The sequence below is a fragment of the Anolis sagrei genome, chromosome 3, assembly GCF_037176765.1.
Source record: "Anolis sagrei isolate rAnoSag1 chromosome 3, rAnoSag1.mat, whole genome shotgun sequence".
NCBI classification, from domain to species: Eukaryota; Metazoa; Chordata; class Lepidosauria; order Squamata; family Dactyloidae; genus Anolis; species Anolis sagrei.
The window spans coordinates 155,076,408-155,104,263 of NC_090023.1; the positions used below are offsets into that span (position 1 = coordinate 155,076,408).

General features: G+C 40.1%; 1 protein-coding gene across 1 annotated transcript; it reads left to right on the forward strand.

Annotated features, from left to right (window-relative positions):
* Nucleotides 1-17,479: 17,479 nt before the first annotated feature.
* LOC132771262 (pulmonary surfactant-associated protein A-like) lies at nucleotides 17,480-27,856 on the forward strand. Its single transcript, XM_060769020.2, has 5 exons — nucleotides 17,480-17,848; nucleotides 18,440-18,621; nucleotides 21,442-21,552; nucleotides 24,055-24,132; nucleotides 26,743-27,856. Exons 1-5 carry the CDS (start codon nucleotides 17,700-17,702, stop codon nucleotides 27,117-27,119), a joined length of 897 nt encoding a protein of 298 aa, XP_060625003.2. The 5' UTR covers nucleotides 17,480-17,699; the 3' UTR covers nucleotides 27,120-27,856.

The window sequence follows — 27,856 nt, forward strand, 5'->3', positions numbered from 1 at the left end:
TGTGCAACACCAAGCGAGAATTGGATAGCAGGAAGGTGGAGTTGCTGTGGTCTATTGTGATTCCATTCTCTGGACCAGACATAATCCTATAGATTGGTGTTCGAGTCTCCATGTGTAGTCATGCTAGGATATAGCATGCCAAGATCACTATGTCAGGAGTAACCTGGGACCTCATGGCATTCATGAAAACTGTGGGCCTATCTGAAGTGGTACGTGGCTCTACTCATGCTGTGAGATTGTTAGCGGCCTTGAGTCCCCATAGAGAGAATGGCAGGGTAATCATCATCTCACCCTTGTTTTCTGTGCTGGCTCAATTTATGAACTGGCCATGAGTGTTTTGGCAGAGTTAAAGCTTGTGCACCAACTGCGCCTCTGTCTTGAGATGACGGATCTGGATATGAGTGTACATGCCTTAAATTTAATTCATTTGCACTATGTAAATCATGCTATTTGAAGACTGTTAAGACATTTTCTTATAAAACCACTGGCTCCACTGGCTAATAGTTTGTTTCTGGACACAGTTAAAGTGCTGGTTATGACCTATACAGCTCTATATGGCTCAGGTCCAGGCTATTGGGCGGACTGTATCTCTGTATGAAGCATATCAGGCTCTCATGTCTTTAGGAGAGGCCCTTCCCTCAGTCCCACTACTATCACTAGTTAGTTAGGAAAGAAGGGAGGATCATCTCTTTGGCCATAGATGTTGAGCTTCCTACTCAAGAAGCCAGAACTACTTCCTCCATGTTGTCCTTCTATGGGCATGCTAAAAGCTTTTCATTTTATCAGAAGTTTGAAGCAGAAAAGTTTTTAAAAATCTCACGCTTTATCTCACAATTCAGCAGCAGATCAGTTGCACAACTTCAGCACTTTCCAGTAGCTTCTTCCTGCACAATATTTTCAGTCAACTGCTCCCACAAACTGCAGTCACTCTGGAACTCTTTACAGGCACTTGAGCACATGCCCGGCCATTGTCAGTTTTACTATTGTTTTCCCCTCCAATCTAGATGACACTACAAACTCACCACAGCACACAGTTATATCTTGTCTTAGCAGTCAGGTTCTTTTAGTAAATTACATAGAGCCTTCGACGAACAGCATCACAGCACGAGGAGAGAAATATACACTGTACATGACTTCCTTATATACGATTCTATACAATTACACATCGCAATCTCTGATTGGTTCCCAACTCATTGACTTAACTCAAACCCAGGATTACATCATTCACAATCACCTGGACTAGGCCAGAACACATTCCCCAAATGAAGTTCTATATACATGACTCAGCATGACTCAGCATTTCCAATAGCAGCCTATTAGCAGTGCATGACTCAGATATATTCCTGAGTCATGCACTGCTAATAGGATGTAATCCTGGGTTTGAGTTTTACATTGTAAAACCTGACCAGGAGATGCTGCATTGTTTTAAACTGAACTGTTTTAAATAGTTCTTTTAACTTTGTTAATGACCCTTTTTTTCCTTTGAACTTGATATTGTCTTTTAAAACTGTGTTTTAATACTGCAATTACATTAATTATATTTAAGTATTTACTTTTTGGATGTCTTAAATTGCATTGTTCTTTTAAATTGTAAGCTGCTTTGAGTCCTTTTGGAGGGGGGAGTGGAAACAAAGAAATAAACCAATGAATAGTTTAACAACAACTCATTCTAAAGCCATGAGATAAACATAAATGCTACTAAGCACCCTCCCATATTTTCTTGAGAGATAAAAAGTCTAGACATAGGGATACAGGATTTAATTCCAATTACTTGTAAAAGTATTAGAGGTTTATAATGTGCATTATTGTCTTCTCATTCACAAAAAGCAATAATGATAAAACCATTTTTAAAAGTAAACAGAATCCTGCACAAGATTGCAATTCAACTGAGTGTCTGCCAACTGCATTTCCATGTCTCTAGAGGTTTTCAGGTATTGCACTGTGCATGTCATCACAATATAACTACACATGCTCAAATTTCTGTGAGAATGTTCATTTTCTCATAGGAAGAATGACTTTTAATCACCTTCTCCTTTCAATCTACTGAGTTAAATGAGTGCAAATGACATTTGCATTTTGAACTCAATTTCTAGTAACTGAAGCAAGCTGAGGACAAAAGGGGAAGGGTTCTGGCATTTTTTAAAAAAGTGATAAACTGGGATGACAGAGAATTGATAATTGCTGCATAATAATAGATAGAACTGAGGTCTTTTCAGAAATGATGCATGGTGGAGACAATTCAGTACCCATATGCAAACCGGGTTCCACAGGTTCGCCTATTCAAGAGCTACATCTCTCCATCATTAGGCTAAGGGCCTCTTCACATAGCCCATGGGGCCATACTATTTTGCCGGCAGTCACTGGCAAAAGGGAAGGCATTATATGGTGGGGACAGGACAAGGCATGATGGTGCCCTCTCCCTGTCCTCATCATATGGTAGAAAAGGCAGCAAAGTGTGTTGCCCAGTCACCATTTTCCCAATCATTTGGGGAAATTGAGAGGAAAGTGTGTTTTTTTGTGTGTAGCTACCTGCATCATTTGAGGAAATGGAGAGGAAAGTGCAGGTAGCTCCATCGGAGCTACCCAAAAAACACCTTCCCCTCCATTGTGAAGCAGGGAGCATCTTGTCACACTTCTCCACATCAGGAGAAATGTGGGTGGGGGCAAGCCAGAATCATCATCTGATGACACTCAGCAGGCCCCATCAACAAACTGATGAACAGGACGAAAAAAGCTCTGTGTGTAGAAGTCCATAGTGAAGCAATCGCATCAGGTGGCTGAGAAAGCAAAAGCGACCACAACGAAAGCAGTCCCCTAACTGTTCTTTCTCCTATGCGTTCCTTCTAATCTGGGGGCCAAAATTGTGTTTGCCCCACAGCTTATTCTTAACTGCTAAACTCCCCTGCAGCTCTTAGATATAGTAGGGTATTCCATTACAATTCAGCAGGCAGCCCATATATGTGAAATGAAGTCGTGGAATATCTTGGGCCTCAAGAAATATCTGGAAAATCCCAAATAAGCCTTTAAGGCCTGCTAAAAGTTTCTCTTAAACATCACTATTACATTTTGTGCCTTGTACAGAATTTGAATAAGAACATAATCTGCTTCTACATTTAATACATTACTGATTTACCATATCTTGTGTAGCATCTAGTTTCTGATAATAGCATACTTTTAGCACAGATCAGGACAAAACGTGAACCATATACAAGAAGAAATATAATTTCTGGGAGTGGAAAATAACATGCACTCACTGAATGCAAATGGCACATTTTCTGATACGCATTGCATTTTTCTGGCCTCTCTTCACACTTCTCCCTGCAATTCTTATGAGAAATTATGTCTTTATATTCAGTAATTGGTGTTTCTAGAGTATAAAAAGACAACTTCAAATGTCTGACTGGGTGCTTTGATTGGATATTTACATGGAGCTGTGACAAACACCTGTAAAATATAAGGCTGCTAGGTATATCCAATTGCGACATGGTGTTTCAAAAAATCTATTCCACATTTAATTTGTTTCTGAATTCTGTAGAAGCAGCATTGCAATTTCATTTTACCTAAGCAATGATTAAAGGGAGTTGAGAGAGTTTGTGGGAGGAATACCACTATAGGCATTCCAGGGGACTCTTTTCAAAATCCTATAAACAAAGCCTTATATAGGCTGGGTCCATAGAGGCCTGGCCTGGATCCAGAAAGATCTGCATCCAGTGTTCATACACAGGATGTTTATTAAATGGTTTGGAAATTTTGTGGCCTTCCAAATGTTCATCCCTTATCAGCCCTTTCCTGCAGAAATAATGGTTAGGAATATTAGAAATTATAGCTCAGCACCTGGAGACTTCACAATTCCAATCATGGGGTTTAAACTTTTACAGAAGCTTTGTATTTATTCTCAACAGTTTGGTTTCTGTAAAGACTTAGGTGTTGCGCTAAAAGACTAAGTTAAACTCTATGCATTCTGTGCGGGTACAAGACTCTTGCAACCAAATAGATCAAAATGGTTATATCATTTGATAAACGGTTTGGGACCCGCCTACCTGCATGACCGCATCTCTATGTACGAACCCACATGATCTCTTCGATCATCCGGAGAGGCCCTACTCACGCTCCCACCTCCATCGCAGGTGCGATTGGTGGGGACGAGGGAGAGGGCTTTCTCGGTGGTGGCCCCTCGACTCTGGAACTCACTCCCCAAGGACATCAGGCATGCCCCAACTCTGGCAGTCTTTAGGAGGTGCCTGAAAACATGGTTGTTCCCGTGTGCCTTCCCAGAATAAGGAATCTCCCAGCAATATGTCCGTAAATGCACTTTATTAATGATCTAGAATTGTCTGCATGCCCCATTCCTCTCTGAAAACTCTATCCTAGTCATATTTCACCTATTCATGCTCAGTGTTATCTTTAAAATTTTAATTATTACATTTGGCCCAGCCATAGGTTTTTTAAACATCATTGTGTTACTGTTAATGTTTATTGCTTATTTTTTGTTATGAGTTTTATTTTATTGTTTGTATTACTGTTGTTATTGTTTTTATTACTGATGTATTATGGGCTCAGCCTCATGTAAGCCGCACCAAGTCCCTTGGGGAGATGGTAGCAGGGTATAAATAAAGTATTATTATTATTATATGTCACTTTGAGATATAATGTGCCACTCCTGCACTCTAGCACGAGTGGATGAGGACTAACCCTTTGCATGAAGAATGACCTCATACCTTCCAGCTTTCGAACAGCTTCGTAAAGTCCATAATTTAAATGTAACTAGGGAGAGCCAGTATAGTGGCTTGAGAATTCGACTATGGATCTCATCCCATTGATGAGGTTCTGCAGAGAGATTTGCCAGCCTCCATGTCAAATCAGTGGGGCAATCCCAGTGCCCCGCCTCTCCCACAGTGATACTTCCCCATCACATGGGGAAGCATCACCATGTGGTTTCTCCCTGCATTGACCCTGTTGTTCCATATGGAACATGGGAAGCCTCCCGTGTTCTGGACACAACATCATAGAACACTTGTGCCACAGTTATTGTATGGAGCCCTGCCAGAAGTGACCGTGAATTGTGTGACGGGCAGTGTGGGGATCCATAAAACAGCTGTGCTGCAAGCGACAACCATGTGACGAATTCATGTGACTTAGGAGACCAGGATGCTAATGCCTGCTCAGCTACAGAAACTCACTAGGTGAGCAAGTCATATACTTTCAGCCTCAGAACTTCCTTAAAGTTATGACATGTGTCTCTGACATACAACCTAGTCATCAAAATAATCACCAACCCTACAACTGGGAGACCTGTTCCTTAGCTATTTTTCTTCTTTCTAGCATCTTGCCCATAAATTCATGGCTGTCTACAAAATGAGATAATAAGACAGTCCTCATGTTGGCAATGCCTTGTTTTATGATTCCTTCAGACTGAGATAGCTGTCCTACCATGAGGAACTGCCAACCTGAGTATAATTTCTGGTAACCTTGAAGGTTTGCTCATTATTTTTGACACTTTTGTTGCCTGACTCTGGATTTTGGTTCTTTCTCTTATGGAGCAGCAAAACTTTCTTTCCATGTACTGCTCCCATAATGAGATGTTTACAGATGTGTGCGTTACTGGAGTATCTGGATTACTCATGTAATACACAGTGCTCCACTTGTTATCTTAACCTGAATCCACCCTTAAAACTCCTTTTACCCTCCCTCCTAAAAATCAAGGTTATAGTACATTGTAGAATTAGGATTGTTTAACACCACATTAACTGCCATGGTTCAATGCTATGGAAGCCTGGAAGCTGTAGTCTGGTGAGGTACTAGCATTTTTGCTCAGAGGAGACTAAAGAGTTCATAAAACTACAATTCCCAGGATTCCATGGCAATGAGTAATAATAATAATAATAATAATAATAATAATAATAATAATAATATTTATTTATCCCACCACCATCTTCCCAAGGGGACTTGGGGCAGCTTACAAGGCACTCCAAGGTGCAGCATTCCTCCCCATCCCATGGGAGGAAGCATCGCTGCCCTGCTTCCCCCTGCACTATCCTCAGTTTTTCATTTATTTATTTATTTATTTGCGACATTTATATTTTATTTATTTATTTATTTGGGGTTCTTTTACCCCGCCCTTCTCACCCCGAAGGGGACCCAGGGCGGCTTACACAGTAAAGGCACGATTAGATGCCTGCATCACAACAATCATCACAAATTACAATAAATTCACAATTACCAACAGCTTCATGCATAATTCAATAAAATCAATAAAATCAATACAAACCTAATTCCTCCCTTACATTGTCAGTGTTTGCTGTCTCATAGATCTGCTTTGAATACCATTTCGTCAATCCTGCTGGTCTTTAATTGCCTGGTTGCCCAAAGGCCTGGTCCCATAACCAAGTCTTCACCCTCCTCCTGAAGGAGGGTGCCACCTTTCTCATCCCGAAGGGGACTCAGAGTGGCTTACAAGTAAAAAGTAAATACAATATATTATATTATTATCATAGCACAATATTAATATTATATATTACATTGTACTATAACATTATACTGTAATATTATTAGTAATGTTACATTTAATATAAAATATTTAATTATAATATCATATTATTATTATTATTATTAGTAGTAGTAGTAGTAGTAGTAGTTGTATATTGTGGGTTGTAGGTTTTTCCGGGCTATGTGGCCTCAGAGGTAGTGAGGTCTGTTGGAAGTAGGAAAATGGGTTTATATATCTGTGGAATGACCAGGGTGGGACAAAGGACTTTTGTCTGCTGGAGCTAGGTGTGAATGTTTCAACTGACCACCTTGATTAGCATATAATGGCTTGGAAGTGCCTGAGGGGAATCTTTTGTTGAGAGTAATTTGATGTGCCTGATTGTTTACTCTCTGTTGTTTTGTTGTTGTAATTTTTAATACTGGTAGCCAGATTTTGTTCATTTTCATGGTTTCTTCCTTTCTGTTAAAATTGTCCACATGCTTGTGGATTTCAATGGCTTCTCTGTGTAGTCTGACATGGTGGTTGTGAGAATGGTCCAACATTTCTGTGTTATAGTAGTATATTGTATTTTTTACTTACTGAATGAGTACACGGGAAACCTCCTGTGTTCTCAGGGCTCCATCCTAGGATGCTTCCAATGGAAGTAGCCTGGTGTTATGTGATGGGCTCCTCCGGTCTGTATCCAGGAAGCATCCTGGGATAGAGTCCAGGCCTTGTGTGATGAGATCCTTAAGGTCAGTGCCTGCTTTCAATCCTGTGGTTGCCTCCTGCAGGATTCTGAAGCTTGTAGTTTTAGGGAAGAGCTTTTATTCTTCTAAGCCAGACAAGACCTGGACCTCACTAAACAACAAGCCCAAGAATTCTACATGAATGTTTAAAGTGGGATGAAGGATAGTGCACCAAGGAAAATCTTGTCTGATCTTGTAAATTAAGCAGGATTCGTGCTAATTAATATTTGGTTTAGGTTATATTTCAGGTAAAAGCATTGGAAAAAATCACTTTGTTGGGCCCCATTCGACAACAGCTGTTGCCTCTCTTCCCTCTCTCTTCCCCCTACCTCTGGGTTGGGTTTCTTACGCACCTCCCAAGTCCTCCCTTTGGCTGCAGTAGCAGTCTAACCTTGGGGCAGGGACGGGGCGGCTCAACCCATTATGCAAAGTAAGCATTTGCAGTATAGTTGATTTTGCCCAGGGGCGCTCTTGAGGCACTATTGGGGGAAAATAGACCTTGACATATGCAAGTTGTAGTTACTGGGATGTATAGTTCACCTACAATCAAAGAGCATTCTGAACTCCACCAATGATGGAATTGAACCAAAATAGAACACAGAACTCCCACGACGAACAGAAAATATATATCAGTGATTGGTTTGGGGGGGGGGGGGCACCAAAATACTGTTTGCTTACCGCTGAAAATTACCTAGGGCCACCTCTGGGCAGGGATGCAGAAAATATTTTAAAAGCAAGTAGCTTTCTTCTCTGTGTCTTTTCTTTCTTTCTTGTCAGAGATTGGAATTTCTATGTGTATGGGATGGCTCTGGGACATCTGTTTTTCACAGGAGCCTTGAGCATTGAGCATATAGACTTCTCTACACTTCTCCCTCTTCTCCCCCTACCCCAAATTAAGCTTCTGGTAGAGTGGGACTCTTTGAGGAAGAGGCTTGGCAGCACTGGACATGTGACCAGCCCTTCTTTCTCCCATCCCTCATTTACTATGTACATGGATATACAGCTATTCCAAAACCCCGGGGTGGGGGACGACACTTTGGTTCCAAGAATTTTGAATGAGAGAGACTCAACCTGTACCTAATTCTTTGAGAGAGATACAAAATATAACTGCTGAATACATGCATGCTAAAGTTGCTGTCTCTAACATCACTCATGTGCTTTCCAGCCTCTCTAACTAGGAGCAGTAATTGGACTGAAATCTATTGTGCAGGAGACACCCGTTATCATCTGAATTGTTATCTTGCATTCTCACATCCTGCAGCCTAGATTGTTTTTTTTTAAAAAAAAGTTTCACAGAGCCCTTGCCAGAATTTTTGTAGTAATTGAAGTCTTTCTTCCTTACTGTAAACCTTTATTGCAGGCTCTACTTATTCTATTTAAATTTGCTCTTGCTCTTGTCTTTCTATACTCTGGCTGAAAAATACAAAGCTGACTCACAAATATTGGGTCCTTTGTCTTTTAAAAATTAAATCCAACCAGTAGTAGTTGGTGTAATATTTGACATTTAAAATAACTTTAAAATTCTAGACTAGCAATGATTTTTTGCAACAGAGGATCACAAAAAGTAAACACCTGAAAGGGAGAAATGGGTTTAGCTACAGCAGGATAAAATGAGGACTGTTTCTGTGCTGGTACGGCTGTACCAGGAGCTCCAACTTTATTTGCTTTGTATTAAATGTTTGCTTGCAGTCCAAGGTTTCAAGGACTCTGCAGAAGGTGGCTTCCTTTGGTTGCAGTCATAGGGCAAGTCACCTGTCCATCATCGTTAAGTTTTGGTTCCGCTCCTTGCTCAGGGCAATTGGGAAGGGAAGGGAGCCATTTTTTAGTCAGTCTCAGCAAGGAAAGCTAATGTACAGGATGTGTGCAAGCTTCCCCTGTACAAAAGCTTCAACCCTTAAGACTTTCCGGGGGGAAACAGTCTTAAGAGTCTTCAAAGATTTCCAGGAAAATAGCCCTAAAGACCAAAGAACTCCAGCTGGAGAATATCTAAACCTTTACTGGTAGGTCCACTCGGTGCTTTGAGACGCAGTTCGACCCAGTAGCGGAGCCCACATCAGTAAGGGTTAGATTACAGTCAGCCTGGGAGAAGTTAAAAAGGGGATTTTCCTTTAAAGTAAAGAAGAAGTTATTGAAGACAGTTGCCTGTCCTTCGTGGGCAAGATTAGGAAGTCACCAGTTGCATAAAGCCTGGAAGCATTTGTTTAGCTTTATTGAAGACAAGAGAAGTTCCTGTTTGATTGTTCATTAATAAAAGACTTTGCTATACTTCACAAGCCATCTAAAGATCATTTGTGGTGGAAAACCTCTGAGAACTTCTCCTTGGGCAAAGGTTGCACGTCCTGTTCTAAAGGAAATTCTTTACAGGCCCAGCGCGTGACAGAACAGTTTCCCTCTCAAATACAAATTCTTCACAAAGTGTCCTTCAGTCCTCAAATTTCTAGCATTTCAGATAGTGAAATATTCAAAATTTCTTATTCCTAGAACTGTGACATTTTTTGTGTTAATAGTCCCTTGGGGAATTTGAAGCAAAGCAAGCACCATGGGGGTGTTAACTATATGAAATTAATTATACTTTTAAAATGTACTTATTCTGACTTTCAAACAAATTCATCTTAAGAACAAACCTACAGAACCTATCTTGTTGGTAACTTGGGGACTGTCTATATATGGAAAACACCATTTAGGTACATCATCAGTTATTGGTTTTGAAGATTTTTTGTTGTTGTTTATTCTTTCAGTCACTCATAATAATAATAATAATAATAATAATAATAATAATAATACTTTATTTGTACCCCGCTACCATCTCCCCAAGGGACTCGGTGCGGCTTACATGAGGCCAAGCCCACAACACATCAATAAACAAAAGCAATAACAATAAATCAATACAAAACAGTTGAAATAAACTCAAAAACAAAAAATACACAATTAGCAATAAACGATAACAATATCAAAAACATACAGTATTTAAAAACCAATGGCCAGGCCAAATTTAAAATTCAAATTTAAAATTTAAAAAAGTGCTGGGCATGAACAAGATAAGGCAAATTAGGATCGGGTTTTTGGAGAAAGATGAGGGTGCGCAGTCAGTATTAAAGTGCATTATGAGGGCATATTGCTGAGAGATTCTCCTTATTCTGGGAAGGCACATTGGAACAACCACGTTTTCAGGCTCCTCCTAAACACTGCCAACGTTGGGGCATGTCTGATGTCCTTAGGGAGTGAATTCCAGAGTTGAGAGGCCACCACCAAGAAGGCCCTCTCCCTCATCCCCACCAATTGCTCCTGCGATGGACATGGGAGTGTGAGCAGGGCCTCTCCAGATGATCAAAGAGGTGACCTCATGGCCCAGCCCACGCCAAAGCTCCCTGTCGGCTTTGGCCACCCACAGCTTCTTCAAGGTCAAGCCAGTCACTTCAAGGATACCATCCATCCATCTTGCCCTTGGTCAATCCTGCTTCCTTTTTTCTTCCATTTTCCCAAGCATCATTCTCTTCTCCAAACTTTCCTGTCTTCTCATGATGTGGCCAAAGTACTTCACCTTTCCCTCTAATATCCTTCCCTCCAGTGAGCGGTCAGGCATTATTTCCTGGAGTATGGACCAGTTTGTTTTGCTACCTCACTAATGTGGAAAGGACCATGTGTTTGAACAGAATAAGATGATAGAATTTTCGGAGCCATATAAATGTATTGCTTTTGTATCCATTGTATACGAGCCCAGAGTGAACATCTTGCATGTACTTCAAGGAGGGAACATATTGAACTCCGGGGATCCTGTAACAACATTCTGTAGGCTAAAATCCTATTACTCTGTGAAGAGAAATATAATCATAACTGGTAAAATTGGTGAAATTGCTAATTGTCAATTGCTGGCAGGTTGCTCTTTCTAAAGAATCTCAGGGTGGGAATAATAGAGGGCACTTGATTCATTCGGTGATGTGCTGTTTTTTCCAAGAATGCTATCAGCATGACTCAGATGTGTGTGGAACACTTTGCTGCCTGATAGCACAGTTCTTTCTTCTCCCTTTCCTCTTTCTCTTCCTTTGAACATATCTTTAAATGACACAAAGGTTGGATGTTGTTTTCTTTTCCCAAGCATAAGGCTTTATGAGGAATCCCAGCTGGTCATTTAATTTTGTATTAACTATACACTGGCTGCACACAAGGTGCTAATGGAACTTTTGTATAAGTTTTGTTTAATCAGTTTGTAAATATGAGCGGTGGGATATAAGAATGGCTGGTGTATCTCTTGGCTAAAGCACAGAACAGAACTGAGATCAAGTCTGATTTTTCTTATGTCTCTGGATAGTTAGGAAGCTTGCTCCTTCAACTACAAGGCTCATGATAAAATCAAGGAAATAGCCTGAGAGGTCTACCAGACACTATCCATATTAGTATAAAAAAGTAAAATCAAATAAAATCCTACATAATACATGATTTTAGAAAAGTTCTGTTATGCTTGTAGATGTACAAATAAAACTTCTGTGGGTAATCTTAATATGCAGTCGGGTTCATGTGGTTGTAGATCAGGAGTTTCTTCACAATACAGGTTAGGCATCTCTTATCCAGAATTCTGAAATCCAAAATATTGGTACTCCAGAAGCTATCCAAGATATGTAGAATTCAAGCCTTGACAAATTACATTATCATGTGAAACTGAATATGTTGCAAACCTGCTCCACCTTTTTGGAAGCAAAAATATAACCAGTCACCCAGAGTGGCTGGTACTCTCATATTGGCAGTTTTAGTCTGAACTTTCAAGGACTATCCATTTATTTATTTATTTATGTATTTCCTCTATTTATACCCTGCTCTTCTTACCCCGAGGGGGACTCAGAATGACATAGATTGGCCACTTCAGTGCCACATATAAAATACAACACATTAAATATCAACAAAAACATATACATGCATAAACTTAAAAACTGTTAAAAGCATATACATTAATGGATTCAGTACATCAGAAAGCCTTTAAATTTGGGGCTACAGGTCCCTGTATAAACAAGTTTTATTTTGGAGACTTCTGGGATATTTCCCTATCCCAAAGTAATATCAGGAAATCCCCATTTATTACCAAGTACTTTTCAGATCATTTGAAATTACCTCAGTGTTTTCCAAAATGGAATCTACCTTTCTGTGGATGTTGCCCTGGAACTAACTTAGATGGCTGCCACCATGAAACTTTTTTTTAAAACCCAGGTTCAATAGAGATCAAGGGAGGCAAGAAAGACCTTGTATACCATTCATGTCAAACCAAACCAAACCAGAAAGTCTCAGTATTTCCAAAGACATTTTCTCTTTTTGGATGGCCATTTGTCTTGTTAAAAAGTAATCTACTACCATATAATTTTTTACGGATCTATGACTGATTGCCCCTTAGAGTGTCGAATTTAAAGTATGGACCGCGGTTAAGGAGGGTCCTGCCAGGTGAATACTTACATTAACGCTGAAAGTTTCAGACTGAATGACACACTCACCAGATCTGAAGACAGAAACAGAGGCTTTTAATTGTGATCTGGACATAAAAGGACGCATGTAAGGCTCATACCAAAACTACAAGCATAACCATACTGTTGTGTGTAAACATTTTTATACAGTAAACACCTCATTCACTAACATTGTCTGAGTTTAACTTTCTTGCCCCAGTTTGTGATTGGCTGAATGCAGGAGCTGGTTGGGTGTGCCTCTGCTCCTGATTGGTCAGGAGGAGGAACTAGATCAGCTTGTCCCCTCGTTGATAGGAGCCTTGATGATGTGGCCAGGGATCTCCTCCTTGCTGGGCAAGGAAGCCCAGGATTCGCAATCAGCCATCTGAAGGAGTTACCCTAGGTGGAGGGAGTTCTCCAGGAAATCCAGTCCATATTTGGAGAGCTTAAGTCCTTGATCCTAGGACAATGGTCATCTAGGTATAACAATAATGGGATTATGGAGATGAAGAGTCTAGGATACCAGAGTCCAAATGACATGATTTCCTGGTCCAGCCCCAGAAATGGTGGAATAAAGGAAAAATCCAAAAATGTATCTTGGGCAATGAGTGTCTCCTTGATTTGAGCCTTGCCCAGCGATAGCTGGGCACCTGAGGACCCTTCCACACAGTCATATAACCCAGAATATCAAAGCAGAAAATCCCACAATATCTGCTTTGAACTGGGATATCTCAGTCCACACTGCCATATGTTTAAGTTCAAAGCAGATAATGTGGGATTTTGTTCAGCTGTATGGAAGGGGACTGAGCATAATGGCCAGATAGTTCCTGTCCAGGCTGTGCTCTCCAATTGAGGAACAACTTGACATTCCTGGGGACAGCCAAATCTGGCTTCTTGGAAACCAGGCAGAAATACAGCTTGTCCTTTTCTTGATTTTCCTTATTATATAAAACATATTTCATAAAAGAGATAGAGAGGGGAAGTAAGGTAAATCATGTTAGTTATATTCTATTGAAGAGGTTATACATTGTCCTTTTTTCTGAGTCGAGTCCAACTCATGCACGTGTACGGATCAACAGATGTACTTATGATTAATTAACATTTGATGGCCTTCTTTGTTCATGGAATAACCCATCCCAAAGATCCAGGAAATTCCTCCGGGAAGTCAATGTGGGTTGAAGACCCCTGTGGCTTGCTCAGGCAGAAATCATATTTGGTTAATATACTTTTGATTGCCTGTGATATGGGGAGGGATTGGGTAAGGCAGGGGTCCACAAACTTTTTAAGCAGAGGGCCAGGTCACAGTCCCTCAAACTGTTGGAGGGCCGGATTATGATTTGAAAAATAAAACATGAATTCCTGTGCATGCTGCACATATCTTATTTGTAGTGTAATAAACACTTAAAAACAATATAATAATTAAAAAGAGGAACAATGTTAACAAATATAAACTTATTAGTATCTCAGTGGGAAATGTGGGCCTGCTTTTGGCTGATGAGATAGGATTGTTGTTGTTGTTATGTGCTTTTAAGTCATTTCAGACTTAGGTTGACCCTGAGCGAGGGCCGCATCCAGCCCCCGGGCCTTAGTTTGAGGACCCCTGGGGTAAGGGAATAAGTGGTTCTAAGAGGGAGATACATAGTAGCAGGGAGAAGTATACATTGTATCAGAAGGTTGATCGCTTTTGAAAGAGGTATGTGGCCGCAGACCCAGTTCACATATGGGCTAATACAAATCATGTGTACGGACTACTAATAAAATAAATGAGAGTATATAAAATGGGGAATTGGCTTCTGGGGGTTTTTGCTGCCGGTGATCCATCATGGGATACTATGGAGACTTCATGGAAAGTGGGAGAAAGGAAATGATTTCATCTACTGTGCCATGGGTGTCTTTAAATCATTGGGGTGTGGGTGCCATGTTTGACAACACCCTGACAGAACAAAAATACCATGCTTATTATTGATATAAAATGACTTCACACTACATAAAAAACATCAAAATTTGATGCATTTACCCATTTTGGGGAGGACTAGTTGATTAACAGGAAGACCGACATAAGGAAAAGACGTGTTTTGCTTGAAGTAAAGCATGGCTACAAATTTTGTTGATAACCGCTGTTAGAGCATTGATAGTTATAAAATGATCCTCGTGTTGGATGACCTCCCTGGTGTTTGAGGAAGCATTCTCCTGCTTGAATAAAATAATGGAATGAGAATAATAGTGAAATACTTTCTCATCAGCCGCTGTGGATCCTGCGATATAGGAGTAAGACAGACTAACAGCCCTAAACTAAACTTGACCTGCCCAGGTTCACTCATAAGATTTCTAAAGCGTATTTCCAAAGTGGTATGTATGAGTTTTAGCATCTTTATACTGTGTAAATTCTAACCTGCATGCCTCTCTAAGTGGTTAGGTATAGCATGTATTTATATCATTTTCTTTTTGATGATCTTAATCATATCTTCTCTAGCTCTTCAACAGGTAGTCTGAGTTTGCTCATCCTCTATTTTTCAGTTTGCAATTCTCTCAGCTCGGTATTCCAAGATCTTGTGTTTACAGAGGCTCTCACTATTATATGATATGCAACATTTTATACAACCAGACCTCCACATTTTCAGGTTTGACTTTTGCAGATTTGTTTATCAGCAAATTCAATTAAATTTTCTCTCTATAAATCTTTCAGCCTTCCAGTTTTTTGGTCGTGTCAGGAGCAACTTGAGAAACTGCAAGTCACTTCTGGTGTGAGAGAATTGGCCATCTGCAAGGACGTTGCCCAGGGGATGCCAGGATGATTTGATGTTTTTATCATCCTTTTTACCATCCTTCTCTCATGTCTTCGCATGAGGAGCTGGAGTCAATAGAGGGAGCTCATCCGCCTCTCCTCGGATTTGAATCTGCGACCTGTCGGTCTTTAGTCCTGCCTGCACAGGGGTTTAACCCACTGCGCCACCGGGGGCTCCAGTGAAACCTAGAGATTTCCTCTAGGAATCTCTAGGCCCTTTAATGTGATTTTCAGCTTCTGTCATACAGTTGCATGGGAGGAACTAAAGCTTCATAGATGTTCTCTCATGTAAAAGTAAAAATCAGAGTGGTCATTTATTTATGTATTTATGTATCTCATCCCTAGTCCAGTACTATGGCCTACAGCTGGCTGACCTGTTGGCAGTGTATAAAATATATACATTTATTATTTCGTACACTTCTATCCCGCCCTTCTCCCTACAAGGGGGACTCAGGGAGGCCTGTGTAGAGACAGAGATGCCCCTAAATGTAGACCACTCTGTTCCCACCTTTTATTCTCCCACACCATGGGCTCAAAATAGAGCCCCAGGTAAGGACCTGCTCCTTACTGAAGTGGGGATTACCATAAAATAAATTAGACTGTTGTTGTTCTCATGGATTTCTGGAAGAGTCACTTTCACGTAATCTTCTGTGTCAAGAGAATGTGAGCTTCAACAACTAAAGGTTAATCTCATGTTCTTTCTCTGTCTGAACCAACAGGAAGACACCTGAAGGAGCTCTCTGCACAGGTGAACACTTTGTTCTGTTCATTCAACACAAAGCCAAAGGTATCACTTCCCTGGAATCTGACAATACCCTTGAACTTTGAATCTCCCCACTATGTGAGAAATGTGCAGGTGCTAATTGGCCCTTGAGGCACATGATTACGTCAAGTGACTCAGAAAACTATGTGCAAATACAGGAGTGGTCAGCACAAAACCAAATCTTATGTATTTTCATAGCCTTCGTCATAACTACTTAAGCTGAAGTTATCAGCTTGATTCATTTGTGACTGGAAAGTGATGAAAAGTGTTCTTTCTTGGGATAACCATGCATTTATTATTATTTATATACTTCATTCCTACCCCGCCTTTCTCAATCCCAGAGGGGACTCAAGGCAGTTTACAAATCTGGCAAAAATTTAATGCCACACAGATAAACAATAAAACACATATCCTCAAAATATAAAACAAACTAAACATATAAGCAATTAAAATACACATCAATCAATCAATCAAGCAGATTAAAAACCATATAAAATGCCGAGTCATGATCTCACATCCAAAATCGTTTTCCAAAATCCATAGTCCGTTATCCAAGCCGTTAAAGTCTCATTTCGTAGTTTCCTATTCACCAAACGCCTGTGTAAAAAGCCAGGTCTTAAGTTTTGCATGCCACTCTGGTCACATTTGGAATAAGAAATTCAAAATAACTATAACTTTATTTTTCAGTATGACGGGAAAATATGATAGCAGATAGAGTCGAAAAAATAATGGCACCCTTTCAGACTGCATGTGGCTAAATCATTTACAATTACTCCCCAAAACGTCACCATTGACAAACATTCTTTTTGCATCCTGAAATAAATCACAATGAAGGTAGGTTTTTATAAACTATTAATTGCAGAAATATTTCACAGGGAAATGCATTAATAAGTTATAATCTATAGATAGTATCTATTGCATCAATTGTAAATGTATATGGGTCACAGTTTAATCTGCTACCTCATGACTCTACCATCCTAAGACTTCATCAGAAAGCCCAGGCAAAGCCTCCTGTCACCCCACACACAGCTCCCTTTCCACAACACTTTCCCTATCACATGGGGAAAGCGTCACACTCACGGACATGCCCTATGCTGACTCCATTAAAGCTAACAAAACACGGGAAACATCCCATGTTAGGGGGAAATCATTCGGTTATGCTTTCAAAGCCAGTTTCGGCTGGGGCCTCCATCGGATATTATACAATGTCATGTGATTTCTAGTGTTGGGCTCCATCCACTAGATGATGAGGTCACTATTATGTTCAAATGCACGGCCTTTTCCAAGTAAGTGGAGAGGTGAATCATATCCAGGTTTTAGTCTAAATGTAAGGGGCCCATTCAAGGTCCTGACTCTTATCTCCAAAATACATTCAGAACTTTATATGGCAAAAGTTTTGACATGCAACTCTGACATACAAGCTGCAAGCCATCAACATTACAGTTGGTAGATATGTTCCCTAGCTATTTTTTTTCTTAATCCTAGCACTTGCTCCTGATTCTCTTCAAATATGTGCTCATATTTTGACCATGAATTCATGGTTGTCTACAAAATGATACAAGACAATCCTCATATGCAGGTGATGCCTTGTTTTCTCGTTCCTTGCGAGTGCAGCACGTACCCTACCATGAATAACTGCCAACTTGATGAAGATTTCTGGTAAGCCTAAGAATTACATTTTGTGAAAGAACTCTTTTGCCCTCCAAATATGATTGTGTTTCTCCTTTAATAGGCAGATACCATCATCATAGGGTCCTTCATAGCATTTGAAGTACTTCCTGAGAAATGCGTAAGTGAAACAAAGATTCATTCAAACCCACTCTTATCAAACTTACATCTCATTTCAGAAGTGTGTATCAAATTTCCACTTAATTATGAAACTACTCATGTCCCAAAACTGTATAAATTCAATTATTTGAAATGCTACTTTCAGGCCATTGCAGAATGGAAGAGTAAGCTAATCTCAGAAATACTAGCATGACTTCAATTTGCATTTCGCTATCGGCTTTACCAGCTGGAACTGCTATTATTATATTTCCTTAGAACACCTTGCATTGTCACTGTTTCGGTTTGCACTGCTGAGTTCTAGAAATTATTATTTCTGTTTTGCTCTTGTTACAGTTGAGCATAACTCAGTCAGTGCAGCCAATTGTTTTTCCAAAATAAGAACTAGTCGGTTTTGATATATTTCAGTGGGTATTACTCATGAAGGAATCATGCTGGTCAACTTAAATATTTATTCTTTTTCAGCTGGTCAGAAATGAAGCTGTTGCGCCAGTTGTTTTATGTGGCAGTGTTCATAGCCCTTTGCTCTCCATGTCTTGGAGAAGACAAATGTGCTGGACTTCCAGGAATCCCAGGGACTCCAGGGGCTAACGGGGTGCCTGGAAGAGATGGACGGGATGGCATGAAAGGTGATCCAGGACCACCAGGTAAATATTTAATGTACAAAATCTTGTATTTCAAAATGAATTTAGCACTCAGGCCCCATTTACACTGCCATATAATGCAATTTCAGAGTGCTGTTAAACTGCCATATAGCTGCACTGAACTGCATTATATGGCAGTATAGATGGAGCCTCACACTGTACTTCCACGTTGCTATTCAGATAGGTCTTTGGAATCCATATTTGTTTAAAATGCAAGATCTTGTTTCATTTTATCTATTTGTTTTAATTTTACTGTAACCTGTTTGAATGTTTATTAATTATTATAAAATAAATATGTATATAAATAAATAATATTGTGGTTAATCTCCTTGAGTACTACAGGAAAGAGTATATGGGTAAAATATAAATGTAAGAAATTAAAGTTGGACCCATCCAAACTATTGCAAAAAAAAAGGCAAGATGTCTTTCAGGAGAAAGTTTAGTTAGGACTTCCTAGAAAAGTATTCTCAATCCACGTGGACCTTTCCAGCCAGCATGGATGGGAGGGATGATGAAGCAAGCTGGGTGGGAAGTTTGATTGATAAACATTCATGTTTGATAATGCTGAAGAAAACCGGTCAAGTTAGATATCTTCTTTGAATAGATACGTCTTCTTCCATTTTATAAGATACAGCGTTCCAAAAATGTTACCGTTCAATTGTAAAAGCTTTGTACTCTCCCTTCTCACCAAGAGGGGCATTTAATTGGAAAAAGAAATCTAGGCACCCTATTTTTGTGTCCCATACAAATAAAAATGAAATAAAAAGCCTAGTCTTAAGGGCAGCGGTTCTCAACCTGTAGCCCCCAGATATTTTGACCTTCAACTCCCGGAAATTCTAACAGCTGGTAAACTGGCTGGAATTACTGGGAGTTGTAGGCCAAAACACTAGGACCCACAGGTTGAGAACCACTACTCTAGGGGGAGAGGAATAAAATATTTATGTTTGTGCTAGAAATTGCCTCTAAATGTTCTGCTAGACACCTGATTATGGATCAATTGGATTACAAAAATTAAGGGGGAGAATATAACTTTGTATTTTGTGACATCTGCATTGTCTATTTAAAAAAAAAACTATGGGCCATGATTTAAAGTTGTAGATTTAATTGATAACACTTCCACGCAGACTGCCCCAAACTCATATCTGTCCCAATCTGAGCCTTCATTTGTACATTATTGCAGTGACAAAAAGACTATTTCTGCATCCCATATCTCGCCTGTAATATATTGATTACTACAAAACAAACTGAAAGGAAAGTAATCCACCAGACATGTTGCAATCCATTGACATATCACCAGGATTCACTGCCTAATGACAATGGTTAAAATGGCACAGTACGGGCATTCCTGGAGTTACAAACATCTGATTTATATACGACTCTTGATTACAAATATGGGTGGTGGTGCTAGGTGGACCCAGAAGTCCTTTTGTAGTATTTGAAAATTTTTCAGGATTTACATGAACAGGTACAAATAATTATGTTACGGAATGCAAATTTTAGTTTTGGTTAGTATGGTGTAGGATTAGAGTCACTCTGAGATTTTTACTGCTATCTCTATTCTCATTAGAAAGATTTAATATTGCTTCCTGCCCCGAGACAACAGAAAGTTCCTACCCCTTGGAAGGGAAATTCACCTGTAAAAGTTATCATAGGGAAAGGGTTATTTTTTTCTGCAACCACTCAAATTTTTTGAAGTTCAATTGTCACAGGAACAGAATATGAAGTGAAATTTTCTGGACAAGGGCACAGACAGCAAAACAAATGTCAGAGGGGTATTAACCCTTCCCCATGCGATCCAAAGCTCTCTATCTAGCTATCTATCTATTTATAGCTGGAGTTACATTTAAAATGTACTTGTTCTGACTTACTTACAAATTCAACTTATGAACAAACCTACAGAACCTATCTTGTTCATAACCTGTCTGTTCATAGATAATGAACTTTGTTCATGCTTGTTAGTCACACATGATTTACAGAGCTTGTTTAATGGAGAAATTAGGGCTGGGCGGTTTCGTTTCGTTAATTCGTAATTCGTTAATAATTCGTTAATTTTTTCAATTACAAAATGATAACGAACCATTCTGGAGCAATTATTAAAAAAACGAATTTTCAAAAATGTTTTGTAAATGCTTCGTATTTCGATATTGTATTCGTTTCGTTATTGTTTTGAGGTCGTTTCGTTATTATTTCCGCATGTCTGGGCCAGTTTTATGGTTTAATTAGTGAAAAAAAATTATAATATCACACCAACAGTCAACAACAGAGGGAGAGGGAAGCTTCAGAAGGTTTTGGAGGTTTTTTAGCATATTTCGCAGTCGCGTCCGCCATTAACGAATCGATTCGTTATTGTTTCGGAAATCGATTCGTTAATTTTTTACCATTTACGAAATTTCGTAAATATCAAACTTTTTAAAAGGAAAATTTTGTAATTATTTTAAATATCGAAACAAAAAAAAACCCCAAATACAAATCGATTTTAGAAACAAATTTTTCCGTTGTTACCCAGGCCTAGGAGAAATCTTATAAACAATATTGTTAGTTTTTCGTATCCAGCAAATTAAATAGTATCCAACAATTTAGTAGGTTGTGCTTATGTTTTAAGCTACATTATCATCTATTGATATTTTCAGGGGAGATTTCTACCAGTAGAATACTCTCACATTTCATTATCCCAAGAAGATCAATGCAGAATATTTCAGCTATTAAAATTTCCAAAGTAATCTGCCTTCTTGAGATTATTTTTATCCTCTCAGTTTTTTCCTATGATCATTACTCAGGAGAATATTTTTATTACAATTCTATTGTGGTTTTTCCCCCTTTTAGGTCCTATGGGCCCCCCTAATGGCCTGACAGGTGCTCCTGGAAGAGATGGACTTCCTGGCCCACAAGGATTGAAAGGTGAACCAGGAGAGAAGGGAGAGCCTGGACCAGAAGGTAAAACATGGAGGCTGTTGTACAACTGCTTGTTTGCATTATATAATAAACTACTAGTGAGAAAATATGTAAAGGATATTGGAGTGGGGGAGGACCAATGACATTTGTCTGCTGAGATAACTGTTCCTGTCAAGAGAAGTTGGAAAGGGGAATTCTGAAAATCCTGATGAGGTCTGTATTAAGCAAAGACCCAACTCATTCAAGGCACTTCGGGTAGATCTCCAAAAGTGGAGCACAAGACAGTTTACTGAAAATATGTATGAAATAATGGACTCCATCAGAGAGAATAATTTATCCACCATCATAGGACCTCATCAGATTATCTTTTTTCGTGTCCTAGGACTCTTGGAGGACATGAGAAGCACGGAGCCATCAGATGACATAGAGCTCCTTCCGGCAGGGCTCCGTGCTTCTAGCGTCCTGCAAGCATCGTAGGATGCTGTCCAGAGAATATGGGAGTCTTCCCATCTTCTCATAGGAAAGAACAGGATGAACATGGGGGAAGCCAGGTAACGACACCCCATACCCCCCCCCCCCCCCGGGTAGGATAGGTGAGGGGACGATGTGGCCAATGCAGGATTCAGGGCAAAGAGATTTTACAGAATGTTGCCATAGCAGCTACATTCGAATTGTAGTGCTATAATTACATAGTGTGAAAAAGGCCCTTATCTCTGAAGTGTTCAGCTGTATGGTAAGAGTTCAGAGCTGGCTAAAAGCTGTCTTCCACCTGATATATCTAAATATTTCATATACAATAATGTAACTCTTTCACTCCATGACAAGCAAGATCACTGTGTCCTGTAAACAAGTCATGCAAATGTCTATTGCGTGAGGATTTCACCCATGACTCATTATAAAAGTCAATAACTGCATCTTCACTGTAGAATTAATATGGTTTGACACCATATTAACTACCAAACTCATTGTTATTAAATGATGGGATTTGTAGTTTGGTAAGACGCGAGCTCTCTTTGGTTCAGAAGGCTCAAGACCTGCTAAAACTGCAATTCCCGTGATTTCATAGCATTTAGCCATGGCATTTAAAGTGGTGTTAAACTGCATTAATTCTACAATGTAGATGCAGCCAAAAGATGCTTAGCAATGCAAAGGCAGTAGCAGGTCCGTAGCCAGGATTTCAATTCGGGGGAGGGGCTGAGTTTGTTTCGGGGGGGCTGAGTCCGAGTGAAAGAGGGTCTACCCTAGCAAACCTTTTGTATCGTTACCCCAATACCCCCATGCATATGGGATATATTGAGTAGGGTAATCAGATCATGATATGAACAAACATAACAGTTTAAATAATGCACCAGTAAGGCCTTTTCGTGAACCACCATGAGAATTTGGGGGGGGGGGGCTGAAGCCCCCAAGCTTCCCCCCCCCCCCCCCCCCCCCGTCTACATGCCTGAGTAGTAGGAAAAGAGAGAGACTGTTTTTTCAATTGACAGACTCAATCAAGAAAGCCACAGCACTGAGTTACCGGGACTCCAACAAGGCTGATGGTGATAGGGTGACTTGGAGGGATCATCTTCATAGGAACACCATAGGTTTGAGGACTTGATCACATAAAGCCACCATTCCACATTAGCCATGTGATAGATATGTATCAGGAAGATCACCTGTGATATTACACCTTTCTTCATTTGCACAAATGCACCAATTTGCCAGTCTGTGGCCCTACAATGTCTCTTCTATGTACCATAGTATCCTTGCCTTCCTGTACTTCTGGTGCTCCGAAATTTACTTAGAACAATTCTGCATGTTCAGCAATTAATAATGAAAGGGAAAATATGTCTGTAAAATATTAAATAAACATAAAGCACACTGATAGGGAATAGGGAATGAGAGAGTGAATTGACTTTACTGTTGACATGCTGTCACAGAACTGGAATTGATTCATCATACAAGGTAGGTGATGGGAATATTGTAGAATTGTGAGCTATTGACGTGTTTTGCCCATCATATACCACTGCCAGTCCACCTTGCATAGAAAAGGTGGACTGGCAGTGGGATGCACAAAATGTTTCCCTGCATTGTGTGAAAAAGTCCAACTGACTTTACAGCAATTAACAAAATATTCTTGCTACATACACACTTTTAAATGCCTTTAAAAGAAGATTAGACTTCATTGAGATCACAGGTTATAAATGAAATTGGTGGAGTCCTACACATACACTCTCCAATATATAAAACTCTCCAATATATTAAAAAAGTGGTAGTCCCATGGGTATTTCTTCTGGCTTAAAACATTAAGAAATGTCAAAAATTGCTTTATGTTTATTAAGCTCTTGAAACAGCCTCTTGAAGTTAGGCTGCAATGTAGTTCTGGGAATCCATAAATGGTCATTGATGAATTTCCAATTATCATTGATAAATTGGACTAAAAGATTATTAAGTGATCATTGATAAACTGATGTGAATTATTCTTTGCTGAATTTGCTTTGTACTTTGTCCCTATGGTATTTACACCAAATATATTAACTCTCTTTTTCTATTAATATGCAGGCCGGCCTGCTTTTCTTGATCCGGAAGTGCAGGAAATCCTTCGCAGTTTGAATCAAAGAATCTTGAGACTTGAAGGAGGTAAACACTTTGTGAATTCCTTTGCTCTTTATCCTTTCTAATCCTTTTGAAATAATATATACAAACTTCATATGAAACTGTACTTACCCCTCTTGAGTAAGTTTGGCTAGAGACAATACCGTATTTACTCAAGTCTAGTGTGTCACTGATTGTAATGCTCACCTCAATTTTCAAACGCCTGGGGGGGGGGGGGAGATTTGCTGGCAAATGTAATGTGCCTATTGGGCACTTTGCACCATCCCCAACTTCTCCAGTCAGCTGGTGGGACATGATGGCAGCTGCCAACAACGACCCAATCTGTGGGATTCCTGGTGCCCCACATCACCCTCAAAACCCATAAGGAGCCCCCAATTTTCTTGCACACTCACTCATCCACCTATGTGGTTCCTCTTGCCCTCCACCGACCTGATTCCATGAACCCACAGCCCAAGAGCACCATCCTTTTGGAAAGTTTGGAAGAGAGCCTTCCTCTCTTCCATCTTATCCCCTATCTCATTCTTGGGAGGGCTCTTCTCAGGGATGGGGCAAAGACAAAAGGAGAGGGGGGAGAAGGAGAAGGAGAAGGAGGGGGAGAAGGAGAGGAAGACTGCATTCTCTTTGGAATAGAGTCTTTCAAACTCCCCAAAGGATGCAGAGTAAGCCTGAGCCTCCCCCTGCCCCCTCTTGTCTCTTGTTATTGGGTAGAGGTGTTGCAAAAGAGCTGCTCTGCATCCCTTTTAAGAGTTTGGAAAGCTCTGCTCCAAATAAATGGTAGCCTTCCTCTTTCTTCCTTTCCCTGCTTTCCTCTCACTGAGCTCCTTGTCAGATCTGCTTTCTTGAGCTCATTGCCAACAAGGAGCCCAACAAACACTGCCACTCAAGGCCGCTCTGTAGAGAGAGCCTGAGCATGATCCACCCACTCTTGCCTTTGACCAAAGATTCTATGTACACCAGATAAGTTACTCTGCAATATTTCTATACCAGAGCTTCCCCAGATTCAGCATATGTCTGCTGAATCCTGAGCCACTGCCTACACAATCTAGCCCCTCCCATTCTCTTGTCTCTATTTTCCTGCACTGCTCCTTGCCAGCCACAGGGCCAAGCATTTGGCCCTCATATGTCATGTCTTCTGATATAAAAATGATACACCCGCATATTTATTTATTTATTTGTCGTGTCAGATTAAGCAGTCAATTATATTACATTTCTAACAGAACAAAGCAAACAAACAGATAAAATACAACATTTGTGAGTTTGGTAGTTGGTTAAATGTCCTTTGACCAGTATCTGGCCACTTGGAGTACCTCTGGTGTTGCCGCAAGAAGGTCCTCCCTGGTGCATGTGGCAGGGCTCAGGTTGCATTGCAGCAGGTGGTCAGTGGTTTGCTCCTCTCCACATTCGCATATCGAGGATTCCACTTTGTAGCCCCATTTCTGAAGTTTGGCTCTGCATCTTGTGGTGCCAGAGCGCAGTCTGTTCAGCGCCTTCCAAGTCGCCCAGTCCTCTGTGTGCCAAGTGGGGAGTCTCTCATTTTCGTATCAGCCATTGGTTGAGGTTCTGGGTTTGAGCCTGCCACTTTTGGACTCTCGCTTGCTGAGGTGTTCCAGCGAGTGTCTCTGTAGATCTTAGAAAACTATTTCTAGATTTAAGTCGTTGACATGCTGGCTGATACCCAAACAGAGGATGAGCTGGAGATGTCTCTGCCTTGGTCCTTTCACTATTGGCTGCTACTTCCAGACGGATGTCAGGTGGTGCAGTGTAATTTCTCCAGTGGTGTAGGGCGCAGGCTCCCCGTGATAATGCGGCATGTCTCATTAAGAGTCACATCCCCTGTTTTAGTGTGGTGAGATGTGCTCCACACTGGGCATGCATACTCAGCAGCAGAGTAGCACAGCGCAAGGGCGGATGTCTTCACTGTGTCTGGTTGTGATCCCCAGGTTGTGCCAGTCAGCTTTCATATGATATTTTTTCTAGCACCCACTTTTTGCTTGATGTTCAGGCAGTGCTTCTTGTAGGTAAGAGCACGGTCCAGAGTGACTCCCAGGTATTTGGGTGCGCTGCAATGCTCCAGTGGGATTCCTTCCCAGGTGATCTTCAGAGCTCGGGATGCTTCTCTGTTCTTGAGAGGAAAGGCACATGTCAGTGTTTTAGATGGGTTGGGGGATCAGCTGGTTTTTCCTGTAATAGGCCCACATACACCCACATGATCATCAAGGAGGAGCTAAATCAATACCCTCCTCCTTGTTGGCCACACAGATGCCCCATTCCAACATCAGCAGATGTAGGAGGTAATGACCAAGTGCTTGCATGGAGCTCTATGAATGATAGGGAGAAAATGCAGCAACATGGCAATGAACAATCAGTATATAGTGGAGGTGTCCATCTGGACAGTGAATTGCACCAAAACTGTCCTGATCCAGCTGTTCAGACAAAGTCCAAACAAACACTTCCAAAACATTTCCAAAACATTTCAGATAAGAGATACCAAACCTATCGAAATAGTAGATTCTCAGATCTCTGGTTACAGTTATATACATTACCTGAAGCCTGTAAATGCAAATTATTTCCATGTATTAATGTGAACTGTACAACTAAATAATAGATCATCATGATTTGTCTTTTCTTTTACAGCTCTGTCTTTGAAAGGAATAATACATAAAGTTGGGAGCAAAATATTTGCTACAAATGAACAATTAGTTGATTTTGAATCCACACTTCAAATATGCAGCCATTCTGGAGGATTTGTTGCAGTACCCATGAATGAAATGGAGAATAATGCTGTTTTGGATATTGTGAAAAATATAAATCAATATGCCTACCTGGGAATCAAGGAAAGCCCCATTCCAGGAGAATTTGTGTATTTCGATGAAACCCCTGTGAATTATACAAATTGGCGTCAGTATGAACCAAATGGGAAGGGGAAAGAAAACTGTGTTGAGATGCACACCGATGGAGGCTGGAATGACAAAAAATGTAACCAGTACCGTCTTGTTGTCTGTGAATTTTAAACACATTCGTCCATTAAAAATTACAAATTATATCACCTAAACCAAAGTAATGGTTGTGGCATCTGGGATTGTAGTTTTATCAAGGCTCTCCAGGTATTTGTCAACAGTTATTACACAATAATGGTATTTATGACAGCTGCGATAAGCAAGTTAACACAAAGCCATCTTTAAAATAGTAGTGTAAGCATGGTAGAATTGAATGCCTATTACGTAATTGATTGAATTTTTTGGCACAGACTTGGCATGTGGAGTCCAGAAGATCAGGATTTTCAAGACTTCTGAATGCTTATAATTTCAGAAAAGATTTGTATATCCCTTTTTCTTACATGTGGTGAAATCCATGCATGTGAAACAAAATTCAGTTATTTTGAAAGTGAGTGCAAAGTGATGGGTGGTTTCATAGTGTATGGATTTTCTCTTTCAGTGGAATTAATTAATAAGATTTAGAAATAAATAGATATTTCAATATAAATGCCAAAAGTCCTGATAGTTCAAAAAATATAACTTTAATAGGTGTCAAGATTTTCATCCATTCACATTAGTCAAGGCAATCACTCAGTGGGATAATCAATTGCACTTGAAGGGCCACCATTGTTGAGAATCAGCAAACCAATTTAGTAATATACTTTCCCTTCTTTCCTGTCCTTTCTCTTCACTTCTTCTCTGAGTTTCTTCATTTTCTGGTTGTATATCAGTATGTCTGTTTATTACTATGAGTATGCATTAAACAAAATGCC